General features: G+C 35.6%; 1 protein-coding gene across 21 annotated transcripts in view; it reads left to right on the top strand.

The window, feature by feature from the left end:
* Window positions 1-26,657, top strand: part of SLC10A7 (solute carrier family 10 member 7) — a 243,748-nt gene that overhangs the window by 46,681 nt on the left and 170,410 nt on the right. For 4 of the 21 annotated variants that reach the window (XR_013350937.1, XR_013350935.1, XR_013350936.1 and 1 more), the window contains exon 5: window positions 13,684-13,738. The exons of 16 other annotated variants lie outside the window; for them this stretch is intronic. Coding sequence is in view for 1 of the 5 variants with exons in the window: in XM_077846269.1 (XP_077702395.1) it covers window positions 13,684-13,738 (55 nt within the window). In the remaining 4 variants the exon portion in view is untranslated. The remainder of the gene's footprint in view (window positions 1-13,683; window positions 13,739-26,657) is intronic. One more of the 21 variants, XR_013350938.1, reaches the window with a different exon arrangement.

Here is a 26,657-nt window from a genome sequence, read left to right as displayed (position 1 = left end):
GTCTCATTTCCTGCCTACTGCAGCAATATGGCCTTTAGACAACTAGACTTTCAAAAGTTAAAAGGCAATAAGTCAATCCCCTGGAAACGATGCAGAAACGTAGATTCAAATCGTAAATAAGGAAATGCATTGAGTACATTAAACAGACATAGAAAAATGGATTTCTGTCTTTTGTAGTAAGGTAATTGGGCACCACTGCTTGGCAGGAGCTGGTGCTATTGAGCTGGCTGTAGCTGCCACAGGTTGATAGGCAGGTGAGCCGGCAGCTTCCACCAGGATCTGCACGGGAGGCCTACCTAATATGCTGTCTGCCCTAAGGGCCTATGGGAACACAGTTGGATTATTATGTTAATGCATGAGCCTGCTGCCCTCTTCCTATCCCAGCTGGGTTCCCTGTTGTTAGGAACTGCTTTGCACTGACAGTGGAGTAATATGCTTCATGATTGAAAGGGCAAAGGGGCTTGGAGGGAAAAAAAAAAAAAGAATAGGCCTGTACAGATATGTAAATGAGGGAAGGAAATCCGTAGGAAGATTGCACTCTATAGAGAGAAAGTTTATTAGAAAGTTCTTTTTCTCTCATAGCACTCTGTAAAACCACTCATTTCCTAATTAATTTCTGGGCTTGCTTTTCCTTCCTAACACTGCTATAGAGAACATGGCAATGTTTTCTAAAACAGGCACTTAGGTTGATTTATTTTCAACTGAGATGCTCTATTGGTATCCAGGTGGAGTGCTCACAGTAGTGCATTTTTTTGCACCTTCTTTACTAATACTCATCCTTCACTTATTCCACTGTATTTTATAGGAAAGTTTTTTGTTTTTGTTTTATTTCTTTTTTTTAGGCGCTAAAAGATTTATATTTTGTGTTGATGTCACTTTTAGTTTCCTTTATTTTTGATACAGCTTTGGAAAACTGCAAAAATCCATCTTTGGGAGTGGGTGGAGGTGGGTGGGGTAGGAGGTATTTTCTTGGGTTTATGAGTTAGGTATGAGTGGTGGTTCAAATTGCAGTAGCATTTTGTTTTCAGCTGAAGTTTTTTGTTTGTTTTATTCAGCTGTTTTTAATGTTGACACCATATCATAGTGAAAAGAGTGTTGGCTTTCATGTCCACATGTCTGTACAAATTCTGGCTCTACTAATAGTTATCTAATTTTGGATAAATTACTTTACCTCTCATCTACCTCAGCTGTAAAATGGGTGTAATACGAATTTCAAATGAGAAGATAATGAATAGAAATCATTTTGTCTAACAGAGTAGTCATAAATGCTCACCATAATAATGATATTTAATTGCTTTTATAACAATTATAATTTTCAACTATCAGACCATTATTTTAATATGTATGGCTGTATACTTTCAATGGATTGAAGATTTTGTCTTTTCCTCTAGATTTTTTTTTTTTACCAACCCTCAACAAATGAGAATGACTTTAGCTTCAACCAGATTTGAGACAAAAATATTCAGATAGACATTATTTAAACTAAAGGGTTAATGTTAGCATATGTTCTTAAACAATTAGTTTTATAATAAGCCATATTTCAAATGCTTAAAAAATTGAATGGAAAAGAAAATCTAGTTGGCCAATATTCTAGACAGCTTCTGGAAATACTTTTAGTGGATGCCAAATTTGGAAAATTTATTTGTATGTTACACGTACAAATATTCCTGTATATGTAACTGTGTCTAACATGTTTGTTTATTTAAACTAATTAAAAGGGACAGTGTATAGTTGGGAATTATTTTAATATATCTCTTGTTTGTGTTTTTTTACTTAATTATGTTAAGATAATGTGTGCACAGTACCTGGCACATTGAGAAATTGAGAAATGATGGTCATTGTTAATTAGTGTCAATGAGTGTTTCATATCCACAGCCCAGCCTGCATTAAATAATGCTTTGCAGATTTAAAAGGAAGAACTTCAAGAGTTTCTTAAGGTTAGCAAATATATAAAGTTTGGTATAGGATAGGATTCATAGGCTAGTAAGATGGTTACCATATATATACCAAAAGAATTCACATGATTTAAAAATGACCCACTAATCATTTTAATACTCCATTGAAAGCTTTGTGTTAAAGTGTGAGGTAGATACCATGTGCTATATTAGAAAAGAGACTCCCTTCTGAAAAGCAATTGTGCATTTAACCTTACATATACAGAATATAGGAAGAAGGAACCAATTCTGTCTAAGCAATTCTTTGTAGTTACAGCAAAATTCTTTTATAACATGTTTTCATATTACCTATTTAGTTGGTTACCTATATGGAGTGTTGGGGGGGTATGTAGATATGTGTGTATATTTATATATATGCCTGAATATATATGTGAACACATGAATATATACATATTTCTGTATATCTATAGCTATATATAATGTGTGCATTATATAAAATCTCAGAATCTGATGTACACCTAGAAATATATCAAGAGAAGCTCTAGTCAACTACATTCTTTAATAATGGGATTTTAAATAATGCATTAAGTTTGAGCAATAGTTGTTAAATTGTTGAGGCTTTCAAGAAAGGGCATTAGAGGAAGCAATAAGACCATGAGATAGGTAGAGAATAGTCAAAGGAGTATGCTTTTTTTTTTTTTTTTAATTTCCTTTTTAATCAACCAACAGTGCAGGCTGCTTCACTGCCTGTTGTCAGAATACAGTTATACATCTGGCCCTAATACAGGCATTGCACAGTGAAAGAAGTCCATCACAGAGTAAATAATAAACTCTGTTTTAAACGAAGTCTACTTTGAAGAAAATCTGTGTAGTCCATTCAGCTTAAATAAACGTTTGTCCAATGCTAGGTTTCCTTTAAAATAGCTGTGGATTTGATACATCCAATAGTCCCTTTAGGTTAAGTATTACTAAGGACAAAAGTCACATTTTATATCCAAAAAAAAAAAAAAAAAAAAAGAAAGAAAAAAACCCAACCCAGTTCTTTAAACACAGTAGGAATTCCTCAAATGCTCATTGACTGAATAATTGGGTCCACGTAATAATGTAATCTAATAGCATAATCAGATTTAAGTCTGTAGATCCCAGGGTACCTTGTTTTCTCTTGCCTTTACTTAGTACTGCTCTCAAAAAAAGCTGTCTTTTGGCAGCTTTGTGAAGCTGACTGACTTTCCTTCTCCCACCTCTCTGACACCAGTGATAACTTATGCCTCTCCTGACCACCTTCCCACCTCCACGAACCCATCACACCTCTTTATACCCTCCCCACACTGTTACTCTGAAAGGCCAGAGTTGGAAAAATGATGACTGGGTTGAGATGTGCTTTATGGAAAAGAAGCAAATGTTTTGCCAGAAGGGTAGTTGGTTTCTGTCCTGCTGAAAGCCATTGGCCTCTCTAGTGACTATGTTGTTGCTCTAGTTGTGTTCCCCATTCACCCTTTGCTTTTCAGGAAATTTTATGCACACCCTGAATGATTCTTTTATTCCAAACACCATCCTAAACTAGAATTGTTAGGACCCACTCCTCTGTTCTCCCCTCGCACCCCATAAGACTTCTTTCACCTTCTTTCAAGTTTTTTTTCCTCAAAGATGGTAAAAAAAAAATTTTCTTTGTTGACTTTTTTCTTGGGTCTTACAAATCCCTAAATATCAACAAAGAATTTTATGTAACGGGTTATGATTCTAAGATTACCATTGAGTTATATTATTAAAAAAGTGCATTTTTAAAAAGGTTTGCTTTACATCCCCAGATCCATCCTTCGTCTTCTTCTCACCTTAAAATGATTATTTGGCTCTATTTTTCCAAATTTACCAGAAATTTTATCTCTATTTCTGGATCCCTAATTTGGCAAGGCATTGATTAATGGTTCTCACCACCTAGTACTATAATATTGATGACAATACAGTTAATGATAGCTAATATTTATTATGTACTTACTATGCTAATGATTTATATAGTCTCATTTAATTCTCACAAATTCTTACAAGTAGATACTAATTTTACAGCCATTTTTGAGACAAGGAAGCAGGCTTTTTTTTTTTTTTAATTTTACTTACTTATTCATGAGAGACACACACAGAGAGAGAGAGAGAGAGAGGCAGAGCCTTAGGCAGAGGAAGAAGCAGGCTCCCTGCAGGGAGCCTGATGCGGGACTCATGTCAGGACCCCAGGATCACGACCTGAGAGCCAAAGGCAGACGCTCAACCGCTGAGCCACCCAGGCATCCTGGAAGCAGCCTTAATATGGTTAAAGTTGTGGAGCTGGATTCAGAACTACGTAAGCTAAATGTAGCGCCCTCTAGTGCCTACATATCTTACGGCTGTTTTAGGTGGTAAACCACACTGAAATACAGCCTTCCTTTCCCAAACACCTCCCTCCAATCTTTGGGTTGTGTTCCTATCTATCCTTGTGTAAGAGGTTGTGTCTCATTAGACATACTGCTGTCACATAGATCAAGGAGGATGGATCATGGATAAATAAGAGAAAAACCATGCTAACAAGTTTTTTTTTTTTTTTTAATGCTGTTTTTCAAGGCTGAGTGGGTAGGCAGCTTTGTAACTTGGTATTATCTCGTATTGACAGTCTCAAAGGAAAAAGTAAGAGCCAGCATAACTAGTCCTTCTTTTACTAGTAAAATTTGATATGAGAATGGTGTGAATAGTGAATAGTTATCAAGAAGCTGACATATTAAGGGCATGAAAGGCAGAACTGGAATTTGCATTAGTTTCCTTAAAAATAAGTTCTTGGAACTAACAGTCTAGTATGTGCACAGACCTTGAAGATCCAATAATAAAGTTACTTGCAGTTATAAAATACAGTTGACCTTTATACTATGATGTGGGTGTTAATGGCACTGATGTCCTTATAGTCAAAAACCTCTGTAAAACTTTTTCCTAATAGCCTATTGTTGAATGGAAGCCTTAATGATAACACAAATAGTTGATTCACACATATTTTGTGTGTTACACATATTATATACTGTATTCTTACAATACCCAACTTTCTCTTAATTTTTTTTTGTTATTTCTAGGCTATGCAGTTCATCTGTGCATTTTTCGAATTGTTGCAAATCTCCAAAAAATTTTCCCTTATATTTATGGAAAAAAATCCATCTATAAGTGGAATCATGCAGTTTCAAAACCATGTTGTTCAAGGATCAACTGAAAATAAGTCGTAGGGATGTAACGTACAGCATGGTGACTATAGGTGTTGTTGTTGTTGTTTTTTTTTTGCATGGTGACTATAGTCAGTAATAAATATATTACCTATTTGAAAGTTTTTGGGAGAGAACATCTTAAAAGTTCTCATCACAAGAAAAGACGTTTGTGTAACTTCATATGTTGACAGATGGTAATTAGACAATGTGGTGGTTATTTTGCCATGTATACAAATATTGAATCAATATGTTGTATACCTGAAACTAATATAGTATTATATATCAATTATGCTTCAATTTTAAAAAAAGGAAAGTCACCAGAAGGAAATAGGACATAAATTAATAAACCAGATCTTTTCTTCATGATAAAGCCTGTCATGACTACCAGACACTGAGTGGAAAGACAGTGAGGTAAACCTGGCTTTCAACAAGCCTATGGATTTGCAGAAAGAGCTCTGAGAGCAACAAGAATGAAACTTCTTGAAACATTCTATTCAAGCTTGCACCAGAGATGAAGGTATCTTCTTGGGCTACTGAAATCCCAGCAGCCTGTCTGAGAGGATTATAGTAGTTAAATGGACAATTGAAGACAGCTGCTTTTTCCTAGGCTTTCCTCTTGAGCCTCACATTTTTTACCATCCTTTTACAAGAGCATGGGTTTAAGAGTTCTGATTTTACCCCTGTTCATTTCCTTATTTCTCTCAACCACTTACCTTCCTGAGGCTTATTTTTCATATCTGTAAAATGGAGTAACACTTACCTCATGGGGTTATTTTAAGAATTAAGTGAAATAACACCTGCTGTCTCATATAGAAGATGCTTAATAAATGTCACTTTTTTCTTCTGCTTGTGAAGTGATATTTTGACAGAAAAATAAAGTAAAAGAAGTTAAATCACTTTATTAGTAATTCCTAAGTCAGAAAAAGAGTTTTTATCTCTTGCTCTTGTAGAATTGTATGCATCGTCTCACATTTAAGACCCTGTGAAGGGGTGCCTGGATGGCTTAGGTAGTTATGAATCTGCCTTCGGCTCAGGTCCTGATCTCAGGGTTCTGGGATTGAGCCCCATGACAGCTCCCCACTCAGCAGGGAATCTGCTTCTCCCTCTCCCTCTGCCTGATGCTCCCCCTGCTTGTGTTTTTTCTCTTTCTCTCTCTCTCTCCCTCCCTCTCTTCCTCTGTCAAATAAATACATAAAATATAAAAAGAAAAAAAAACCCTTTGAATTACTAATCTTGAGGAAAAAATGAAATTCAGTTTAGTTAATAATACTTCTTGGAAGGCAGTTTTTAAACTGTGATGAAGCTAGGTTAAATGGGAGCCAAGTGGGGCCATTTCCAAGGGTTTTGGAGGTGAAGCAATTTGTTTTTGTACTTGTATCACTGCTTTTACTCTTTTTAATCTCATTTCTAGTCCCTTAGGTTCCATAATAAAGTCTTCAGTACTATACATTTTTATTAAACATCTTTTTGGACCCCAATTTGCATTTCAGATAATATAACAAAATGTATGTGTTTCAAATATTCACTGCATAATTGTGATTAGAACATGTAATCCCTCAAAAGATGTTAATTGCAATTTAAATTCACGCTGAATTTAATTAAGTGAGTTGGGGATTAGAAAGTAGATGTAAGGAGTAGTTAAGGGAATACAGTTTTAAAAAGCATCCCTATTTTTTCTAAAAAAAATGTAAACCTCTTTCAACTTTAAAATTAGAAAGATGAGGGAAATACAGAGGAGAAGAGGAGGAAGCAGGTTAAAGGATAGATTAGAAAAATCTTAAAACTATGCTCACAATTGAGATCCAGAATTTAAGCTAATTGTGGTTAAAGAAGGAGGGATGGTTTGAATATCCTTCTCATTTATATTCTTAAAGAGTTTTCCAGTAGACATTAACTCACTTGGTGTCTGATAAAGACTTCAGTTGAACAGGAATCTTTAAGAACTGCAGAAAATGATTAGAAAGGAGATAGCAACAGAGGTTTTTCAATCCAGCTGTTTTGTTGTACATCAATCTTCCATACAATGTGCTGACAAAGGAATTTTACATATAATTATGTAATAGGCACTTTGTGTATAGACAATTCAGATTTAAGTAGCGCCTTTCTATGATAACCTCACTATATTAATGGAAATAACAGGTAGTGTTGGAAAAAAACAAATGCCTTATTTTTTCCTAATTTATAAAGAATATAAAACTTGAGATTTATAGTCTTAAAAATGTATAGGCAGTCATATCTCTCAGTGATTGAGAGCATGCGGTGTTTAAACTAATTATTTGATATTGAATCCGAAAACAGTTTTCAAAAGGCTAGTACTGGAATAACATTGTACTTCATTTTATTTTATTATATTATTATTTTTAAAGATTTTATTTATTTGAGAAAGAGAGAGAGAGCACATGAATGGGAGCAGGGGCACAGGGAGATAAGCAGACTCCTCACTGAGTAGGGAGCCTGATGTGGGGCTCTATCCCAGGACCCTGAGATCATGACCTGAGGCCGAGATCAGAGTCAGGTAGATGCTCAACCAGATGAGCCACCCAGGTGCCCTGTGCTTCATTTTATTTTTAAATTTTTCTAGGAACACAGTTTAAATCAAGAATCCCCCCACCCTTTTTTAAGATTTTATTTATTTATTTGAAAGAGAGAGAGAGAACACAAACAGAGGGGAGAGGGAGAAGCAGGCTCCCCACTGAGCTCGACTGGGGCTTGATCTCAGGACCCTGGGATCATGACCTGAGCTGGGGGCAGACGCTGAACCCATTGAGTCACCACCCAGGCGCCCCTCAAGAATCCCTTTTAATGTGACCTAAACATAGTTTTAAGTGCAAGGATATTATTTTTATTTTTCAGTAATTTCTTTATTTTTACATGTGTCTAGAAGTGGAAAAATTACTTCATTAACTTGTTTTGAATGAGTCCTACCATGAATGAGATGCACAAAACAGTGCATATGCATGTGTGTGTTAGTTACACATACTAGCTACCTGATATTTTATTGGACTCAGAGGCATAACTTTTTAAGAAACAAATTTCAAAGTCTTTTAAAATGTTCTCTTAATAAGAAATGTTTGAAGTGAAAATTCAGATGGAAAGCTCGGTCTTTGTTTCCTAAGAAGTGAGTGTCCTAAAGAAAAAAATCATGAATCTGGCTATCCATCTGGAACAGAGTTTTTCACTTTATCTATGCTATGGCAAGGAGTAGCACAGGAAATACATTTTTTTTAAGTGAGTATAACAAACACTTTTTAAAAGGAAATAAAAGCTCTGTTTTTACCTATGACACTGCAGCTTCAAGTATGTAAATCCTTATCCATTTTTACTTACAACCTAAAATCATTCCACATAAATGTCTTCATTTATTTGTAATTTAAATTCCCTAAAATGACTACTTTGATAATGGCTGTTATGGGTGCTTTTTCTAATAACATAAAATTACTGTTATTCTCAACAAAGTGACTTTTTTTTCTTTTGGGTTAGGTTCACATTATCACATAAACATAATTTTTGACTAAGAGCTTATCAAGGAAAAGGCTTACCATTCATTTGCTGTGGCATCTCCTAGTAACATACAATATTACAAAATGGCTAGGAAACGTTATCTTCTTGTATTGTTTACAATTTTTTTAGTATCTTATTTTTTTTTATTATAAAGGTAGTATGTGTTCCTAGTGATCTAGAAAATGTAGTTAAATAAAACTAATACCATAATCCCCCTAGTCAGATAATGATATTAATATTTTATGTATATCTCCCAGATATTTTTTGTACATATGTTTAATAAAATGAGATCATATAATGCATACTGTTTTGTAATCCTATTTACCCACTTAGCAATTCGTGATCATTTCTCCATAGCGCTCTAAAACACTGTTTCTAAGGACTATTAACTATTCTCATGTGTGGATATGCAGCGTTTTGTTTCAGTCCTTGATAATTTTGGCTATTAAAAAAATAATGTTATAATGAAGATCCTTTTAACTAAATTTTTTCTCGGATCTGTATTATTTTCTTAGATAATTTTTTTTAATGGAATTGCTGGGTCATGGTGTGTGTTTGGACATTTGTAAGGCTTTGCTGCTTACTGCAACACTTCCTGCAAGATTATAAGAGATGCAGAGGCATCTTTTCCCTGAACTCTCATCTATCACACAAATTACTACTTTTCAAAATCTTTGCTCATTTGATAGTTTCCTCCTTTACACTACTTTGGTTTTCTCAGTGTGCAAGTCACTCCATGCTGTAAAGATGGAGAGTCCACGTAACATTTTATAGAAATGTGTATTTAATACATATTTTTATTTCATCCTTCTCCTCACTGCCCAATTTCTTTGCTCATATTTTAGAGTAAAATACTGATGACAACATTTAAAAAGTTGCTCTGTTTCTTTAATTTACTTCAACCAAAAGACATACACATTGTAGTCGCTGGAAGTGTTGTTTAACTAGACCCCTAACCGTGTTATAAATGGTGCCTGTGGAAGGATCTGGGGACAAGACCTTTAAACTTTTTTTTTTTAATCACATCTTAAGATCTGTGAGAATCTGAACTTATATAAGAATGTTTGGGCTGCTGTTATTACAGTGAAACCTTCTGAGAGTATCTTCTCAGGTAATTTTTTTAGAGAAAGTCACTTACAGATATAAAACGTTTGACCAGAAGAAAGCCTTAGGTTGTCAGAGTTACTTATACACCATTGTTCAGCTGGGCCTCTTTATTAAATCATGTCTTGGCAGTCCATTAGTTGTGGTGCTACAGCTATTGCATGGCCCACTAAGCTAATATACCTTCAATCACTAACAGAAGGATAACCTTAATAAAAATTTGAAGTCGATTTAGTGCTCCACTGCTTGCTGACTAGTGTTTTACATTTTAGTGTGTCTATACAATTTCCATTCCATGTATTTTTGATATTCATATATATCTTATCTACATAATATATTGGAATCAAATAAAGATTAACGGCCTAGAGAAGGAAGAGCATTTGGAAGTTCTTGTAATCCTGTCTCGCCACTGCGGGAAACTGTGTGATCTTGAGCAAGTCACATCCTACATTGGGCTTGTGTCCAACCATTTTATGTTTTAACTTCAACTCTGCCATTGTAGGAAAAAAGAATTGCTCTGTTCTGCCCTCCATAAAAACTTGAGTAACTAGAATCATAAAAGAGCAGGTCCACGTTATTCAGTGGTAAATGATACAAGAGAAAGCTCATTTAAAATCAATTTGCTGGGATCCCTGGGTGGCGCAGCGGTTTGGCGCCTGCCTTTGGCCCAGGGCGTGATCCTGGAGACCCGGGATCGAATCCCACGTCAGGCTCCTGGTGCATGGAGCCTGCTTCTCCCTCTGCCTGTGTCTCTGCCTCTCTCTCTCTCTCTCTCTGTGACTATCACAAATAAATAAAAATTAAAAAATAAAATAAAATAAAATAAAATCAATTTGCTTTGAAAGAATTAACATTTACTAGTAATTACTGAAAAATATGTTTAGCTTTTATTTTGAAAAAATGAAACTAAATGATGAAAACAAATGTATGATTCATTTAACAAAATTTGGGTTATATTATAATTCTGTACTGATTCTTGGCATATTGTTTTAGAAGGTAGGGATCAAGATAATTTTCTCGAAAAATGTTAAGATGACATGATGTCACATCTTTTCATCCTGTTTATTTTGCTACACAATCATAAAGATACAAATTTGCAAAAAAAAAAGTGGAGGTTTTGTAAATTTTTCCAATGCTCTCATTTCAAGAAATAGTCTAATTACCCTCCTTTTAAGCACCGGTCCTGTCATTTATTTTTTTCTTACTTGTCATTAACTTTGTGCTTAATTTCACCGACTTAATGAAATCCTGCATCTTCTGTAAGACTCACAATTATATTTAGCAACCTATTTATGTTCTATTTGTGATGTATTGTCAGGTTTAAAATACCGTGCAATCAGTGAGAGTCAACCAACCAAAGCAGAGATAGATATTATTGTGAGGTAGTTAGAGTGTGAGTGTGGGAAGAGAAAATATCTTCTGTGGTAACCCTTTTAGAAATGGTAAGTTCATTAGGGAACCTTTTCCTGCTGTTTGTTTCCATGTACAATCTAAATTCTTCAGGGATTTGGAATGAATACCAGTGTAATGAAGGCTTGCTGGGCCTTACTTTATAAGGTCCTTTGTATGGTTGTAGGATACCTAGAGGTTTTATATCTCATTTAATACTCAGAAAATTTTGTGAATTGGATATTGTTATTCCATATAAAATGAAGACACTGAGATTTTTAAAAATATTTTTAAATTTATTTATTTATTTAACCATTTATTTGACTGAGAAAGAGTATAAACAGGCAGAGGGAGAGGGAGAAGCAGACTCCCCACTGGGCAGGGAACCTGATGCGGGGCTCAATCCCAGTACCCTGGGATCATGACCTGAGCCAAAGGTAGACACTCATCCAGCTGAGCCACACAGGTGCCCCTGAGGTTTTTTTTTTTTTAAAGATTTATTTATTTATTCATGATAGACATAGAGAGAGAGAGAGAGTGAGAGAGAGAGAGAGGCTCAGAGACACAGGCAGAGGGAGAAGCAGGCTCCATGCCGGGAGCCCGACATGGGACTCGATCCCAGGACTCCAGGATGGCGCCCTGGGCCAAAGGCAGGCGCCAAACCGCTGAGCCACCCAGGGATCCCCAATGATTTTAAATTAAAATGTTTTCTTTAATATGAAATCTTTATCATCTTTAAATAAGTATGAAAGAAGAGTGTCTTTTTTGAATGTCAGATCAACCCATAGTCTTTAAGTATCCCCATTACGTTATTGTTGAAAATAATGATTTAAAAGACATTTTTACAAATTACAAGCAGAGCTCTGAAGCTTCAGCTTTCATAGGTAATAAGTAGTAACAGTAACTCAGTGGTTTTAATTATATTTCTATTAGGTAAAGGCATACTACTAATATTTATTTATTGAAATTTTCTGTATAAACCTTAAAACCAAGTAATGGAAAAGTTAAACATAATGTCATATAGTTATATTTTTCATTTTTTGTTTACTTTTTAAATTTTTAAAGGTTTTAAAAGTCAGGTTGATGGATGTATAATTCACAGACAGTAAAATTCACCCTTTTAAAGTATATAGTATGATTCATTTTGGAATATATGTAAAGTCAAAACATTGGCATCATGCCAAAAAATTATTTTATGCCTCTTTTTCCTTCTCCTATCTTCAGTCTCTGATAACCAGTGATCTGAATTCTGTCTGTATAGTTTTGTCTTCTTGAGGATATTATATTATTGGACTCATATAGTATGTAGTTTTTTGTATCTGGCTGCATTTATTTAGCATAATGCTTTTGAGATGCACCCATATTGTTACATATACCAATACTTCATTACTTTTTATTGCTGAGTAGTATTCTATTGCACGGATGTATCATAATGTGTAAATCCATTCACCATTTGATGGACATTTGGATAGTTTCCAGTTTGAGGCTGTTATAAATAAAGCTGCTCTTAACATTTCAGTACACATTCTTGTATGAACATACAAGATTCATACAAGATGAATATCCAAGAGTGCGATGGCTGGATCACTTGTAAGTATAGGTGGAATGTTAAAAGAAACTGCTAATTTTTTTTCCCCCAGTGGTTGTATCATTTTGGATCCATCCAAGCAATATATGAGAGTTCTATTTGGTCCATATCCTCACTAGCACTGAACTATCAGTTTTTTTTATTATTATTTTTTAAAAATTTTAGCTCTTCTAGTAGATATATAGTGGTATCTTATTATTTTAATTTACATTTCTCTAATAACTAATGATGTTGAGTATCTTTTCATGCATTGATTTGCTATGCATAGCTCTTCTTTAGTGAAATGTCTGTTCACATCTTTTAGCCTGTTTTTTATTGTATTGTCTTATTTAGTTGTAAGAATTTTTTAAAAATATATTTGCAAAACATATATCTGAAAAAGATATATGTATGTAACATAGTTTTTCAATTTGTGGCTTGCTTTTTCATTTTCTTAACAATGTCTTTGAAGGAAAGAAGTTTTAAATTGTAATGAAGACCAATTTATCATTTTTAAATTTTAAAGTTACAATTTTTGTATCCTATCTGATAAATGCTGTCCTCAACCAAAGTCATGAAGATTTTCTTCATATTCTCTTCTAATAGTTTTATAGATTTAGCTCTTATATGTAGCTCTATGATCTATTCCAACTTATGTTTTATGTATGGTGTGAGGTAAGAATTAAAGTTCTGCTTTGTTTTGTTTTAGAGATGTCAGTACCACTTTTACCAAAAAGATTATTTTCTCCCCATTAAATTACTGTGCACCCTTGTCAAAAATCAATGTATCATAACTATATGGATCTGTTTCTGGACTATTTTCTTTCATTGATTTATACATCTGTCATTAGGCTAGTACCACACTGTTAATTAGTGTAGCTTTATATTAAGTGTTGAAATCAAGTAATATGTTAACAGTATTCTCATCCTTTAAATATCTGAAGGATGAAGGATCTCAAGATGTCACTTCTTTCCTGATATTGGTCATTTCTATCTTTTCTTTTCCTCCTAGAGCAGAAATGGACACACTATGGCTTGCAGGCTAAGTCAGTCTTGCTGCATGTATAGTAAGTGAATTAAGAATGGTTTGTATATATATATGTATATATATATATATTTTTTTTTTTTTGAGAGAGAGAGAGAGAGCGTGCACACATGCAAGCAGGGAGGGGCAGAGAGAGAGAGAGAGAGAGCGTGCACACATGCAAGCAGGGAGGGGCAGAGAGAGAGAGATAGAATCTTAAGCAGACTCCACACCCAGTGCAGAACCTTCTCTCAGGACCCTGAGATCTTGACCTGAGTGGAAATTAAGAGTTGGATGCCTCACTGACTGAGCCACCTAAGTGTCCCTCTACATTTTTTTATCAGGTAGAAAAAAATAACAAAAAGAGTAAAATTTCATGAAACATGAAAATTAAATGAAAATAAAAATTTAGTGTCCATGCATAAAATTTTATTGGGACACAACCACATTCATTCACTTATGTATTATCTATGGCTGCTTTTGTTCTATAATAGTAGAGTTAAGGATTTGTGATCATATGGGCTACAATGCCTAAAATATTTATTATGTTGCTCTAGTATAGTAAAAATATATATCTAATCTTTGTCCTAGTTTCTTGGCACAGAGTTTCAAAAACCCTTGAAATTTCCTGAGTGATTATAGAGTGTTTTGTTATGCTAATTAGATGACTCTTGATGGGCTCCTAGATAAATTTAGGATATGGGCTGGTCACCAGAAAGATCAATCATGTGACTTGAGTGCTGGAACAGCCACTCCACCTCCAGGGAAGGAGAGGGAGCTGGACATGGAGTTCAATCACTTGGTTAATGATTTAATCAATTATGCCTATAATGAAACCCCAATTAAAAACTATGGACACTGAAGCTCACTGATGCTTCCTGGTTGGTGAACATATTCATCTACTGGGAGAGTGATGCACCCTGACTCCACGGGGATAGAGCACAGAAGTTCCCAGACCTCCCTCTTTGTGTATTGCTCATAATCAAAGTGTAATCTTAACTATAGCTTTCAGTGAGGTCAGGTCAGTGAGCTGTTTTATTGAATTATTGAACCCAAAAGGGTCTTGGGAACTCCTAAATTTATAGCCTGTTGGTTAGGAGTGCTGGTGGCCTGGGGATTCCTAGAGTACAGCTGCCCTCTGAAGTGATGGCAGTCTTGTGGAGGACTGAGCTTTGAACTTGTGGGGTCTATGCTGTGCTAACTCCAGGGTTAGCATCAGAATTCTATTGCAGAATATTCAGTTGGTTTAGACTAGTTGGGTTGAAATAGAACAGTAGCCCTTTACAGAGAAGGCTTTCCAATTCCTTTTCTAAGGCTTTATCATCAGTTTTACTGATTTTTTTCCCAAAGAACCAGCTTTTGATTTCATTGATCTCTGTTGCCTTTATCATTTTTTATTTCATTCATTTCTGCTCATATTTTTACTTAATTTCTTTCCTGTACTTATTTTGTGTTTAATTTGTCCTTCTTTTTCTCATCTTTTTCCTTTTTTTTTTAGAGTAGGCTCCTACTTAAAATTGGGACTTGAACTCATGACCCTGAGATCAAGACCTGGACTGAGATCGAGAGTCAGATACTCAATCTACTGATTCAGCTAGGTGCCCTTCTCATTCTTATACTTTGGGAATTATGCCATCCCTTCCTATCTTGGTGTTCAGTGACATCATGTTTGCAGCTTGAAATTAGCCATGGTGGGGAGTATTTACAGCTCAAAAATCAGCGAATGTTATAAACTGATGTTCCTCCCCTCATCCTGAGAGCCAGTTATTAAACATTTACCAGCATACTACTTGTAACAGCAATAACACAGCTCTTTTTGAATCTTCTCAGGAGACCTAACATAAAAAGATGATCTCAAATGAAAAGTTAATTCAGAAAAAGAAAGGACTTGATAGTGAGAAAATTTTTAAAATCTAGAATTTTAAAAGAGATTATGCAATCTTTGATCTTGAAGATATGAAGAATAGGATAGGGGGGTTCATTTTGTTACTGATTTCAGTGTAATCCTTTTTGAGGAAAAGTGCCTTGATTAGATGATCTGCAAAAGTCCATTTCCGTTCTGTGAATCTATGGTAAGTTATTTCCCAGAAGATGGTAGGAAAGCTGTTTTATTGCTAATGAAAAGCTGATGAGAGAGTTATTGCTGAGGGATTGATCCATTGTCCTCTTAAGAAGCTCTGAGATTCCCAGACCTAATGGATGGAAAAGAGCAGAAATAACAGAGGTAGGTAGCTAGGGTCTAAAATTTGTAAGAAACACTAGATGATTTGACATAGGTTGTCACTTATGTTTTGTGGATGCCCTTCTAAAAAAAGTGGTAAGGGAATTCTTAGCCAGTTTCTCTCTTGGTGTGCTGAGAGCTTAGTTCATGGATTGGCATTAAGGAGAGCTTCCATTAATTGATCAGAAAAGTGCTCGTTGTCTATCACTAGGAGGTATTGAAAAAGTCCACTTTAAAGGAAATTTTAGTAGTTAATTTCTGTGCTTCCATAACTCTGATCCCATTGATTTTATTGTGTTATAGCCATTATGATGTCTAGCCTCATACTATGAGCAGATACTCTGGCATTCATTTTTGTACTCTCAGTGCTTAGTGTAAGAAGCTAATAAACTTCTGTTGAATAAATAAATAATTAAAGGAGCACTTATTTTATTCCTTCTTGACAGGACATAAAAAATCCAAAAGATAAGAACAATTAAACTTCAGGTCATTGAGAATTTGGCATTTTTAAAAAAGATACAATGTTAAGTAGTGTGGAATATTTCGAGTAGGTTTTATTCAGCTTCATCTTAGAAATTCACAAGTGCTTAATAAGGTATTAATAAATGATATGTATTTTCAATTTAATAGTTGATAATCTGAATTACAACCACAGTCTGTTCCTGAGTATTCAGTGTTAACAAGTAAGTCGAGGTAGTTTTTTTCTTGGTATTATCTTCAATTTCTTTCAATTTTTAGTCAGACATTGAGCCCCTCATAATGTGCACAGCATTAAGATTTCCCTAAAGATAAAAGAATGTTTGTTGTACTTAATATATTATTTATTGTGTGTATTTTTCTAAAACATATATAATCAGTGCAAAAACCTTGAAAATCAAGGAAAAAATCACAAAGAAAAAAAATTGATAACCGTTACCCCAACATAACCACTATTGGTGTTTTAGTTTATGCCCTTTTATATTACATATTTATAAATATCTGTTAAGAATAACATATAAAATAGACAGTGTGGGTATAATAGAGAGGGTACAAGGAACATCTGTGGATGAGTTCTATTCTGGCTTTGCCACTAGCCAATATGACCTTGGGAAAGATGCTTTTATCTCTCTAGAGTTCTATTTCTTCACATATAAAGGGATTGTCATAGTATCTAAGGGCCCTTACCAGTTGAAAATTCTGATTTCATTGAAATTGAACACCTTTGAAGACTGAGATTTCAGGAGGATGAAATTGCAAGTGTTCTACTAAGTCTATATTCATCTCAGTTACGAGGAAGGTTTAAAAAATCTTGAATTAGTATAAATATTTCCTGTTAAGATCAGTAGGTTTTGTCAGTATGAAACAGTTATACTTAAAGTGTAACATATTTCTCTTGGAGCAAGAATCACGATCTCAACTGATGAAGTTACTTGAGCTAATAATTGTTTTTAGGAAATGTTAAAGTAATCCTCGTTAGCCTTTAACTATGTTACAAGAAATGAGAAATTCAGGATCACCACTATTTTAAGTATGTGCTATTTTATCAAAAAAGCATACCAAGAAGAAAATCAAAGCCATGTTACTTGATTCTTTTTACACCTCAAGAAAATTGATTTTGTCTTCCCTCCTCCATGCCATGCGTATGGTGAAAATGGTAGGTTGCTATGCAAGAGCTATTGGATATTACGCAGCAAAGCTTTAAAAGTGTTAAAAGGTGTCTGTTTTGTCTTAGAAGGATCAGTTTTCATATTAAACAATTTTTGTTGGACAGTTAAGGTGTCCTTTTACCATTTTGTAGATGGATTTTTTTGTATGCATTTTAACGGTTATTTAAGAGTCCCCATGTGCTTAGAAAGGAATCTGAATATATGTGCCTTTTTTTAAAAGCCTCAGCACAATGTGGGTTATTCCATCAATACCATCAAATGACTGGGAGCTGTAGTCGGAACAATATGTAAAAATACAGCTTGTGAAAGATTTCCTTTATTAACTGTCATCATCCGCAGAATATATGTTCAAATAAACGTTGTGTAATAACTAAATTTGAGATTAATAGGCCCCTTAAGAAACAGCGAAGTCATTCAGAATAGTCAGTGAAAAATAGGCTGTAAGACTGTAACATGCACATATTGTCCTGCTTACATGCTCTCTCTGGTGTCATTCCCATTTATCACTGTCGACGGGCTCTGTTCTCATTAAAACACTCTTGCACAAAAGCAACTTAATTTTCTTAAGAGGAGAGGACACCTGATTCAATTTAGCACCCAGAAACGGTAACTTGAATATATTTTTTCCTTGCCTGAATTGAGATGAATAGTTACAAACAAGAATAGCCACCCCCCATTCACCTCAAGATTAAGGATATTAAATAATTTTTTCCACTGGTAGCAAGAAATGAACCTGTAGAAGCAGGCAAGAAATGTAGCTGACTCTGAGAAAAGCAGCTGGATGTATTTACTAGCACCTTGCATCTATATGAACTTATGTTCATTCCTGTAATGTTTTTAAACAAAGAGTTAAAGTGGTCCTTAAAATGGTGCATTTAAAGGTTCATGTTCTAAAAGTAATCTTTCTTTAAATTGGGGAATGCCTTGTAGTAGTTCTGTAGTCTTCATCTGTACTTGTTTGTTGACAAAAAAAATATTCAGCAATGATTGTAAAATAATGTTCTACTTTTTTGTCACTGCTGCTTAAAAAGTGCAATTAACATAAATAATAGAATAAAATGAAGAGTGCCCCTTTAATGTTGAACATGGTGTATAAACTCACATTTTAACTGATGTCCCATGTATTTACTTTTCTGTGGTATGGTTCAATAGTATTTAAATATTTAATATAGAAATATATAACTCATATTTTACTTGTTAGTAGATTTATACAGTGAAAATAGTGGTAATTAGGTAGTATTAAAATGCTTTAGCAAGTAAGGTGCTTCTCAAGAAGCCAATTATATAATTGGCCTTTAAAGAAAATGGAATAAACTTTTCTAAAATCCTTTTTTTTTTTTTTTTTGGCATTTCCATAGCATATAGCAACTTGGAAAATACCAGTAAGTCAAAAGAAAATATTTTATGTTTCTGTATTTAATAGAAGACCAAGGATTGGAATTCAATCTTTGATGTCTGTGTTTTTTCAAACTGAACCTATGCTTTGAAAGGAAATAAATATTAAATGAAAATTTAAATTTTGGTAAAAATTTAAATAAAAATTGAAAATTGAAAACTATTATATTCTCCTTGTGAATCAGAGGCTGGAGTGACATAAATTTAAATAGTTGAAGAACTTTTCCAGGGTAAGAATGCAGCTTTGATTCACTACTAATAGTCAATTTTCTTTTCCTTTTTTTTTTTTTTTCAATAATGTCTTATGCTATCTGCAATGGGAACAAGAGATTATGCTAAATAAAACTTATGCCTACTCAAACATATCTTAAAGAAGCATTTTTTTATTTATCTAACCTGCCTGATTAGCCCTTTCTTATTTTCTGCCTCATTTCGGAACATGATTGTATCAGGCTTCAAGTAATAGAAAAATCAGACTAAAAGTAGCTTAAACAAGCAGAGACTTATTTTCTCATATACCAAGATGCCTGGAGGTGGGGGTTGCTGGCATTTGTTCTGTGGTTCAATGATATTAGAGTGGCTATCTCTGTACTGCTACCGGCCTTTCTCTTCTGGATGCCAATAGCTTTCACTGCTGTAGGCAGGAGGAACGGAAGAAGGGCAGTGCCAGAAACTCACCTCCCTAACCCTCACCATCAAGCATATATCAATTTATATCTCAGGGGCCAGAAGTCTGTTGCATGGCAATACTAGCTTTTCCTTTTTCATTTGTACTTTTTGTGTCTTATTTTAAAAATTGTCTCCTTTTTTTGAAGGCCTAAAAATAGTCTCATTTGTTTCTAGAAGTTTTCAAGTGTTACTTTCCAACTCTAGGCGTTGAATTCAAACTAGGATGTTCTTTTTAAAAATGATTTATTTATTTATCTTGAGAGAGAGAAGAGGGTGAGAGCACAGGGTGGGGAGGGGCAGAGGCAGAGGGAGAGAGAGAATTTCAAGTGGACTTCCTGCTGAGCACCGAACCTGATGCAGGGCTGAATCCCAGAACCCTGAGATCATGACCTAAGCTGAAATAAAGAGTTGGACGCTTAACCAACTGAGCTACCCAGGTGCCCCACTAGTATTTCTTTTTTACTGTATTATGAAATACTCAGTTTCTTCTTCTTTCCTAACTGCTTCATAACAGTGCTGTTGTTATATACAGCTTTCTCACATTTGTAATTTTCTATTGTAAACTTCTGTTCAGTAGAGGTTGTTTTATCTGGAAATCCACTGTGTTCTGGATTGTTGAAGGGACCCTAAAGTGAAGTTTTGCATTTGCTTCTTTCAGGACCTCAGGAATTCTCTTGGTCTTTGGTTCTTTTCGTCTTTTGTTTTCTTGATTTAGTCGTTAGTTCAGGATTCTGAATCACAGAGGTAGTGTCAGTTCAGACCTGTGCCCACCCTTGATGTAACTGGCTTTATGTTACTTTCTTGATTTTGTAAGTTGAGTTTTCTAGGGTTCTGCTCTGCTTGCTGCTGATGACTCGCTTCCGTGGCACAGGGCATGAGTCTGTTGTCCAGGAGCGTGTAGCACCATCTCACCTGCTTTACCATCCTGCCTTTGCTCTGTGTCTAGGACCTGGCTTTTCTTGTTTTCTTTTAGCCCAATTTTACAATTAAAATATTGTTTTGTTACTGTAATCTCTTTATTGAGTGGTGTGAATTTAATGATTATGTACATGAAATGCCATCCTACATAACTCCATTTCCCCATCTCTCCTCTCTCCTTTGACAGCATCATTGGTTTTTCTAGTCACCTTTAGTTGCAAAAATTGTAAATTATGTAGTAAATAGGATTGATTTTTTGTATTTAATTTAATTTAGGGCAATCTAGTGTAAAACTCCAGATTCCCTTCTTTCCCAATTTAGGCCTAATCTGTGTTTTAAAATTTTTATTTTAAAGATTTATTTGTTTGAGAGAAGAGGTCTGGGGTTGGAGGGGCAGAGGACAAGAGAGAGAGAGAATCTTAAGCAGACTCCACGCCCAGTGCAAAGCCTGACTCGGTGCTCAGTCTCATGCATCTGAGATCACAACCTGAGCCGAAACCAGGAGTCAAACACTTCACAGACTATACCACCCAGGCGCCCCTAACCTGATTTTAAAACATTGAACACTATACTTTTTCCCTTAATGAATGTACATATATATGATAAAATAGGCAGGACCAGTGGGGAAGAGGGCATGGTCTGTTTCACTTTTTTTTTAACCTCCTTTTTTTTTTTTTTTTTTTTTTAACCTTCTCACCTTCCGTACTTCTGGCCTTTTTAGAGTCAGGGTGAATTTAGAACTAGTGCATTACAGGGTTAGGGAGTCTTACCATACTGGTGCTGATGAAATCCAGCCCTCAGTGCCTTGGGTCATGGCAGACACCCACGAACTATGTCTTTTTGCTGGACAGGTTAAGGGAGGGAGTTCTTCAGAGTATATACTTCCAGCCCCTGCCCCTAAGCATATTCCCCTCAGCCTCTTATTGCTGGACCCTTCACCCTGGAAGTCTGTTTCTTTGGTTCCCTCAAGATGAATTAAGTATGATGGCATTCCGCTGAGGCATGTACCCAGCCCAAGTGGTATTGACAGGGCCTCGCCCCATCACAGAACTGAAGTATGCTTTGCCCAGCTGGTTACTGTCTCTCTTCCTACTGCTGTGGTCTGTTCTAGGCAGCCTCCCCACCTTTGCTGTTTCCAGTCCTCAAGCAAGTGCTATTTCTGGTTCATTACACAGTCTTCTTATCCCCGCCCCCTCCCTAGTTCTAGGGAATATACCATGATGTACTGTGATGTTTCAGAGAAGTCTCACAGAGTGCACTCTGCTCCTTTGCAGCCTAGTGAGTGCTCTCTCCCCTCAGTAAGCATCTGGCACAGGGCAGCAGTGCCATTCTTGCTTCCTTGCAATTTCTCCTATGTCCATTGTTGGTTCTTTTGTCTATATTGGCCCTATCCTCAACTTGACAGGGGTGGTGAGAGGAGGTCAGGTTTCTCCTCTAAGGGACGAGGAAAAGTCCAAAGACCTTCTACTCCTGGAAATGTCCTTTTATCAATACTTTCTAGAATTTCCCGTCTTTTCTTCTATAGCCTGCATGTGAAATGGTCTCTGGCCTAGTTTTTCATGTTTTTTTTTTTTTTTTTTTGTCATTACTGTATGGGTATATCTGGTATACCAGATTCTGGTATTCTTATCTTTAGGAATGATGGGGGACTTGCCACATACTCTCCTCGGTTTGGAGCATTATTGGGAATTCTGAGATAACCATAAATGTCCCACTTTAATATTAGGGTAGGCGTTTCTGATTTTGTTGAGTGGGGAAGCAACAGGGGACACTGGAAGTTTCATAAATTAATTTGCAGTAGATCATTAATACCCAATGTGAATAATGGATTTCATTTCTTCATTTAGTGGGCTTATGACAATGGAAGGAAAAAGAAGGGTTTTGGATCAGCATTATGAATATTTTAGATTTAGTGTCTAAGAGGAGACTTAAGTGGGACTCAACAATGTTCATATATTTGAAGTGCAGTCATTTCATAAAAGGACTACATATTTGTGTCACTCCAGGACATAACACAGGGCTTGGCTGTAACAAAAGATAAAGGTTTCAGGTAGAACTTCATGACATTTAAAGGCATTTGACAATGGTAGAGTTTGCATTTATGAATTAGAAAACTTTCTGTCCCCATTGTTTTCAGGTGTTTTTTTTTTTAATTTATCTTTTTGTTTCAAATAACTTAAAGTAGGTTATAAAGAATTTTTTTTTAAGATTTTATTTATTAATGAGAGACACACACACAGAGATGCAGAGACACAGGCAGAGACAGAAGCAGGCTCCATGCAGGGAGCCCGATGTGGGACTTGATCCCGGGTCTCCAGGATCAAGCCCTGGGCTGAAGGCGGCGCTAAACCGCTGAGCCACCCGGGCTGCCCGGTTATAAAGAAATTAATTTGTTCTCGAACTTATTCAATTTTCCAAAATAATTTACTAACGACATGGCGTACAACAGATAACAAAATATTAACAAAATACTATATATTGGGCAAAATTGGGCAGATACTAAAAGCACTATATTATCTAAAAGTGTGTAATAGAAAGAAAGTCAATCTACTTAGTATTAAAAAAAACTCAGTAATGAACTTTTTTTCAGTTAGCCTTGATCTGATTATCCATCAAATGTGATTACACCAAGGTATATACTTACAGATGGAATTCATGAGTTAATAATAAAAACATTACCATACAGGGCATTTAGTTAGCTTTAGCATTCATTCATTTCTGTTTGATTCAGTAATATTTATTGAGGTCCTACTACAAGCCAGGTGCTGTTCTAGGCACTGAGGACATGATCTTGTACAAGTTAGGCAAAATTCTTATTGTAGGAGCATTATAGACAGAGAGTAATTAAATTATTTCTAGCAAAAACAATATTAACAAATGAAATGCTGTATTTAAAAATCAGTAGACTAAAAAAAATCAATAGACTCTTTCAGGTATGGCTTCTAGAAGGCAAGAGAGAGGAAACATATCCTAAGAAAGTCTGATTGTATAATCTGAAGGGTTCCACCTTCAGAGCAAATTATCCGGGTGGCTCATATTTGATCTCAGTTCATTCTCTATAGCCATGTTTGTTTTCTACAAAAATAATGGTGGATTTTTGTTTTATTTTCAAAATCAAATATTTATATGCTGTAGAAACTCATGAAAGAGGCCCTCTGTTCATCCTGTAGCTTCTTATGCCCCCAGCACCATGCAGTGTGCTCTAGAGGGTGCTCAACCTCCATCTTGTCCAGGCAACCAACAAGGGAGATCACAAATGTGCAAAGTAGAGGTTAAAATCTTAATTTTGTTTTAAAATAAAATGTTTATTACATTTTTGACACAAAGGAATTGAAAATGCAAATAATAAAAGGCTCAACATCTCCCTGCCCAGATAACCTTTGTTGAAATGTAAAAAAGGAATAGGTTAAAAACAAAAGCTGAGTAAGACAGAACAAAATGAAAAATAAAATGACCCCTCACCTAATCCCTTTCAACAAATATAACCATTTTAGGAGTTTTTTTTTTTTTTTTTGTGATCCCTTTCAGAAAAGAGGTTTTTTTTAATACCTACATGTGTATACATACGCGTGTATGTACCTATTTACATAATAGGAATGTGATATTGTGATTTATAATAAGAAATATATATTTGATCTTTGTCCCAGTTTCTGGCACTGAGCTCGCGTGGAACTTCCTAAGTGAAGTTCATATAAAAATTAGTCTTTTCTTATGTTAATTAGGTGACTTTTGGAAAGCCCCTAGCTCACTTAGGGATCAACTGGAGATTAAAGGGCTAGAATTTTTGGTCCAGCTCCCAATACCTCTGGGGAGGAGAAAAGGCCCGAGATACTGTTCAATCACCAATGGCCAATGATTTAATCAATCATACCTGTTTAATGGAGCCTCTGTAAAACCCCGAAAGGACAGTTTGGGAGAGCTTCTTGGTTGGTGACCACGTGGAACTGCTGAGAGTGTGTCACGCTTGGAGAGAGCCTGGGAAGCCCAGTGCCCTTTCTCTATACCTTGCCCTGTGCATCTCTTCCGTCTGTTCCTGTAGAGCCTTTTCATAATAGAGTGGTAATTGAGTGAATAAAACTTGTTTCCTCAGTTCTGTGAGCTGCTCTAGGAAACTAATCAAACTCAAGGACAGGGTTGTGGGAACCTCTGATTTATAGTCAGACTGTTGGAAGCACAGGTGATGACAACATGATCTTTGTGATTGACATTGGAAGTGGGCACAGTCTTGTGGGACTGAGCCCTTGAGCTATGGGATCTGACACTAGTTTCAGGTGGACAGGGTCAGAATTGAGTTGAATTGTAGGACATCCAGCTCATGTTGGAGAATTGCTTGGTGGTGTGGGGAAAAACATGTTGAAGGAATTACACACAGTTTCAAAATTTGCTTTTTCACTTTAAATATCTTAGCTGACTTTCATATGGGTATATGCAGATCATCTTTTTAATGGCTTCAGAGTATTCCTTGGTAATTCTAGATTTTGTTAACTAACTCTATTGCTACGTAGCAGTAGTAAACTTTAAAACATTATTTATTTAAGCATATTTATGTAACTGTATGTAACTGTATCATAATAGGGAGGCTATGGGAAGTAAAACAAGAGGTTGTGAAAGAGGTGTTTATATTGAGTTGAGACTAAAGTCTTAATCTGTCATTGCTGTCGTTTGGCTGTGGAGCCAGGTGTCAGATTCAGTCTTCTGCCAATCCTTGGATTCTGTCAAACAAATAGAATAACTTAGTAGGAGAAGACGACTTTGGACATTCCTGGGAATCTTATTTATTTCAGTGATTCGATTAATACACATGGAGGTACTTAGGAGGAGCTTCATCAGATTCCTTCCTCAGAAGACTTTAATTTCTAGTGGGGCAAGGAGGCACATTATCTGAGTAGTGTGAAAAGAGCCATGCCCAAGCAGGCATGGGGACACTCAATCCACCTAGAAGTGTAGATGTATGTGTGTGGGAGGAGGTGATTGAAAGCTTCTTGGAGGGAGTTGCTAAAATAAGTAGGAATTACCTAGGTAGAGGAAGGGAGAAAGACAGAGATAATAAATAGCATAATGAATTTAAGGAATTGCAAGTAGTTGAGTGTTGTCAGAATATAAAATTGGAGGCAAGAAATAAGATGGACAGAGACCTGTTCACGGAGGGCCTTGTATATGGTGCTGAGGAGCCGGAAATGCCTCCTTAAGTCTAAAGACATGCATGCCTCTTATGTATCAATTAAATACTCTCTAAATATTTATCAACGCTCTTTGGAACTCTGGAAAACCTAATTCCCTTATATGCTGCAAGAGTAGAATTAAGTCAACTTTTAGCTCAATTATTTGTTACTGTTGAGCCCAAGACCCTTGGTTCAGTGTCTGATTTCACATGATTCTTCAGATTACCCAGCACCTTCATCAGCCATTTCATGAATGATTGCCAGAGCTCAGTGCTTGGGAGCACCGAGTGGTAGGATAGACGAGTGAGTTCAAACTCGTCAGCCCTGGCAGAAGAACAACTAAGAGGCTGGCCTGCAGCATCTTGGGTGCCTGAGATGGTCTGTCCCTGTCATCACCATCATTTTATAAAATGCCAATCCACATAAAATTCATTGTTTGTGTTTCAATTAAAAAATGAGAACTGGTTGGAGTGGGAGAATGGTGATTTGATCTGATGAGTAGTAGCTGACTTGTTTTGCTTTGACTTCTGAGTCTTTTTTATTTCTAATGATCCATGTTTTTTTGTTTTTGCTTTTGTTTGTTTTTAAATACTAGCCCAAACCATTAGTTACCTTGAATAAGGCTGGTGAAAGGCACTGGAAAGCAACACATTTGGAAGAGAGGAACTCAAAGAGGAATGCCTCACTCCTTTACTTAGAGGAGATCAATCCATTTTAAGGGCAAAATAGAGTCTAGAAATAAACAGTGTTTGTGGGGAAGTTGCATTTTTAATTTTTTGTAGGAAGGAAGGCAGTATTCCCAGTTGATCTTATTACAACTCATTTATTTTTATAGTTTTACTATTTTTCTCCACACATTATGGAATTCCAGGAAAATGGGTTAAATATGTTGCTATAGTTTACAATTGTCATTTGTAATGTTTTATTTAGCCAAATCTTTTTTTTTTTTTT

The sequence above is a fragment of the Canis aureus genome, chromosome 13 (genome assembly GCF_053574225.1).
Source record: "Canis aureus isolate CA01 chromosome 13, VMU_Caureus_v.1.0, whole genome shotgun sequence".
Lineage (NCBI taxonomy): Eukaryota > Metazoa > Chordata > Mammalia > Carnivora > Canidae > Canis > Canis aureus.
The sequence above is the reverse complement of the archived record's forward strand: the minus strand, read 5'-3'. Positions and strand labels throughout refer to the sequence as shown.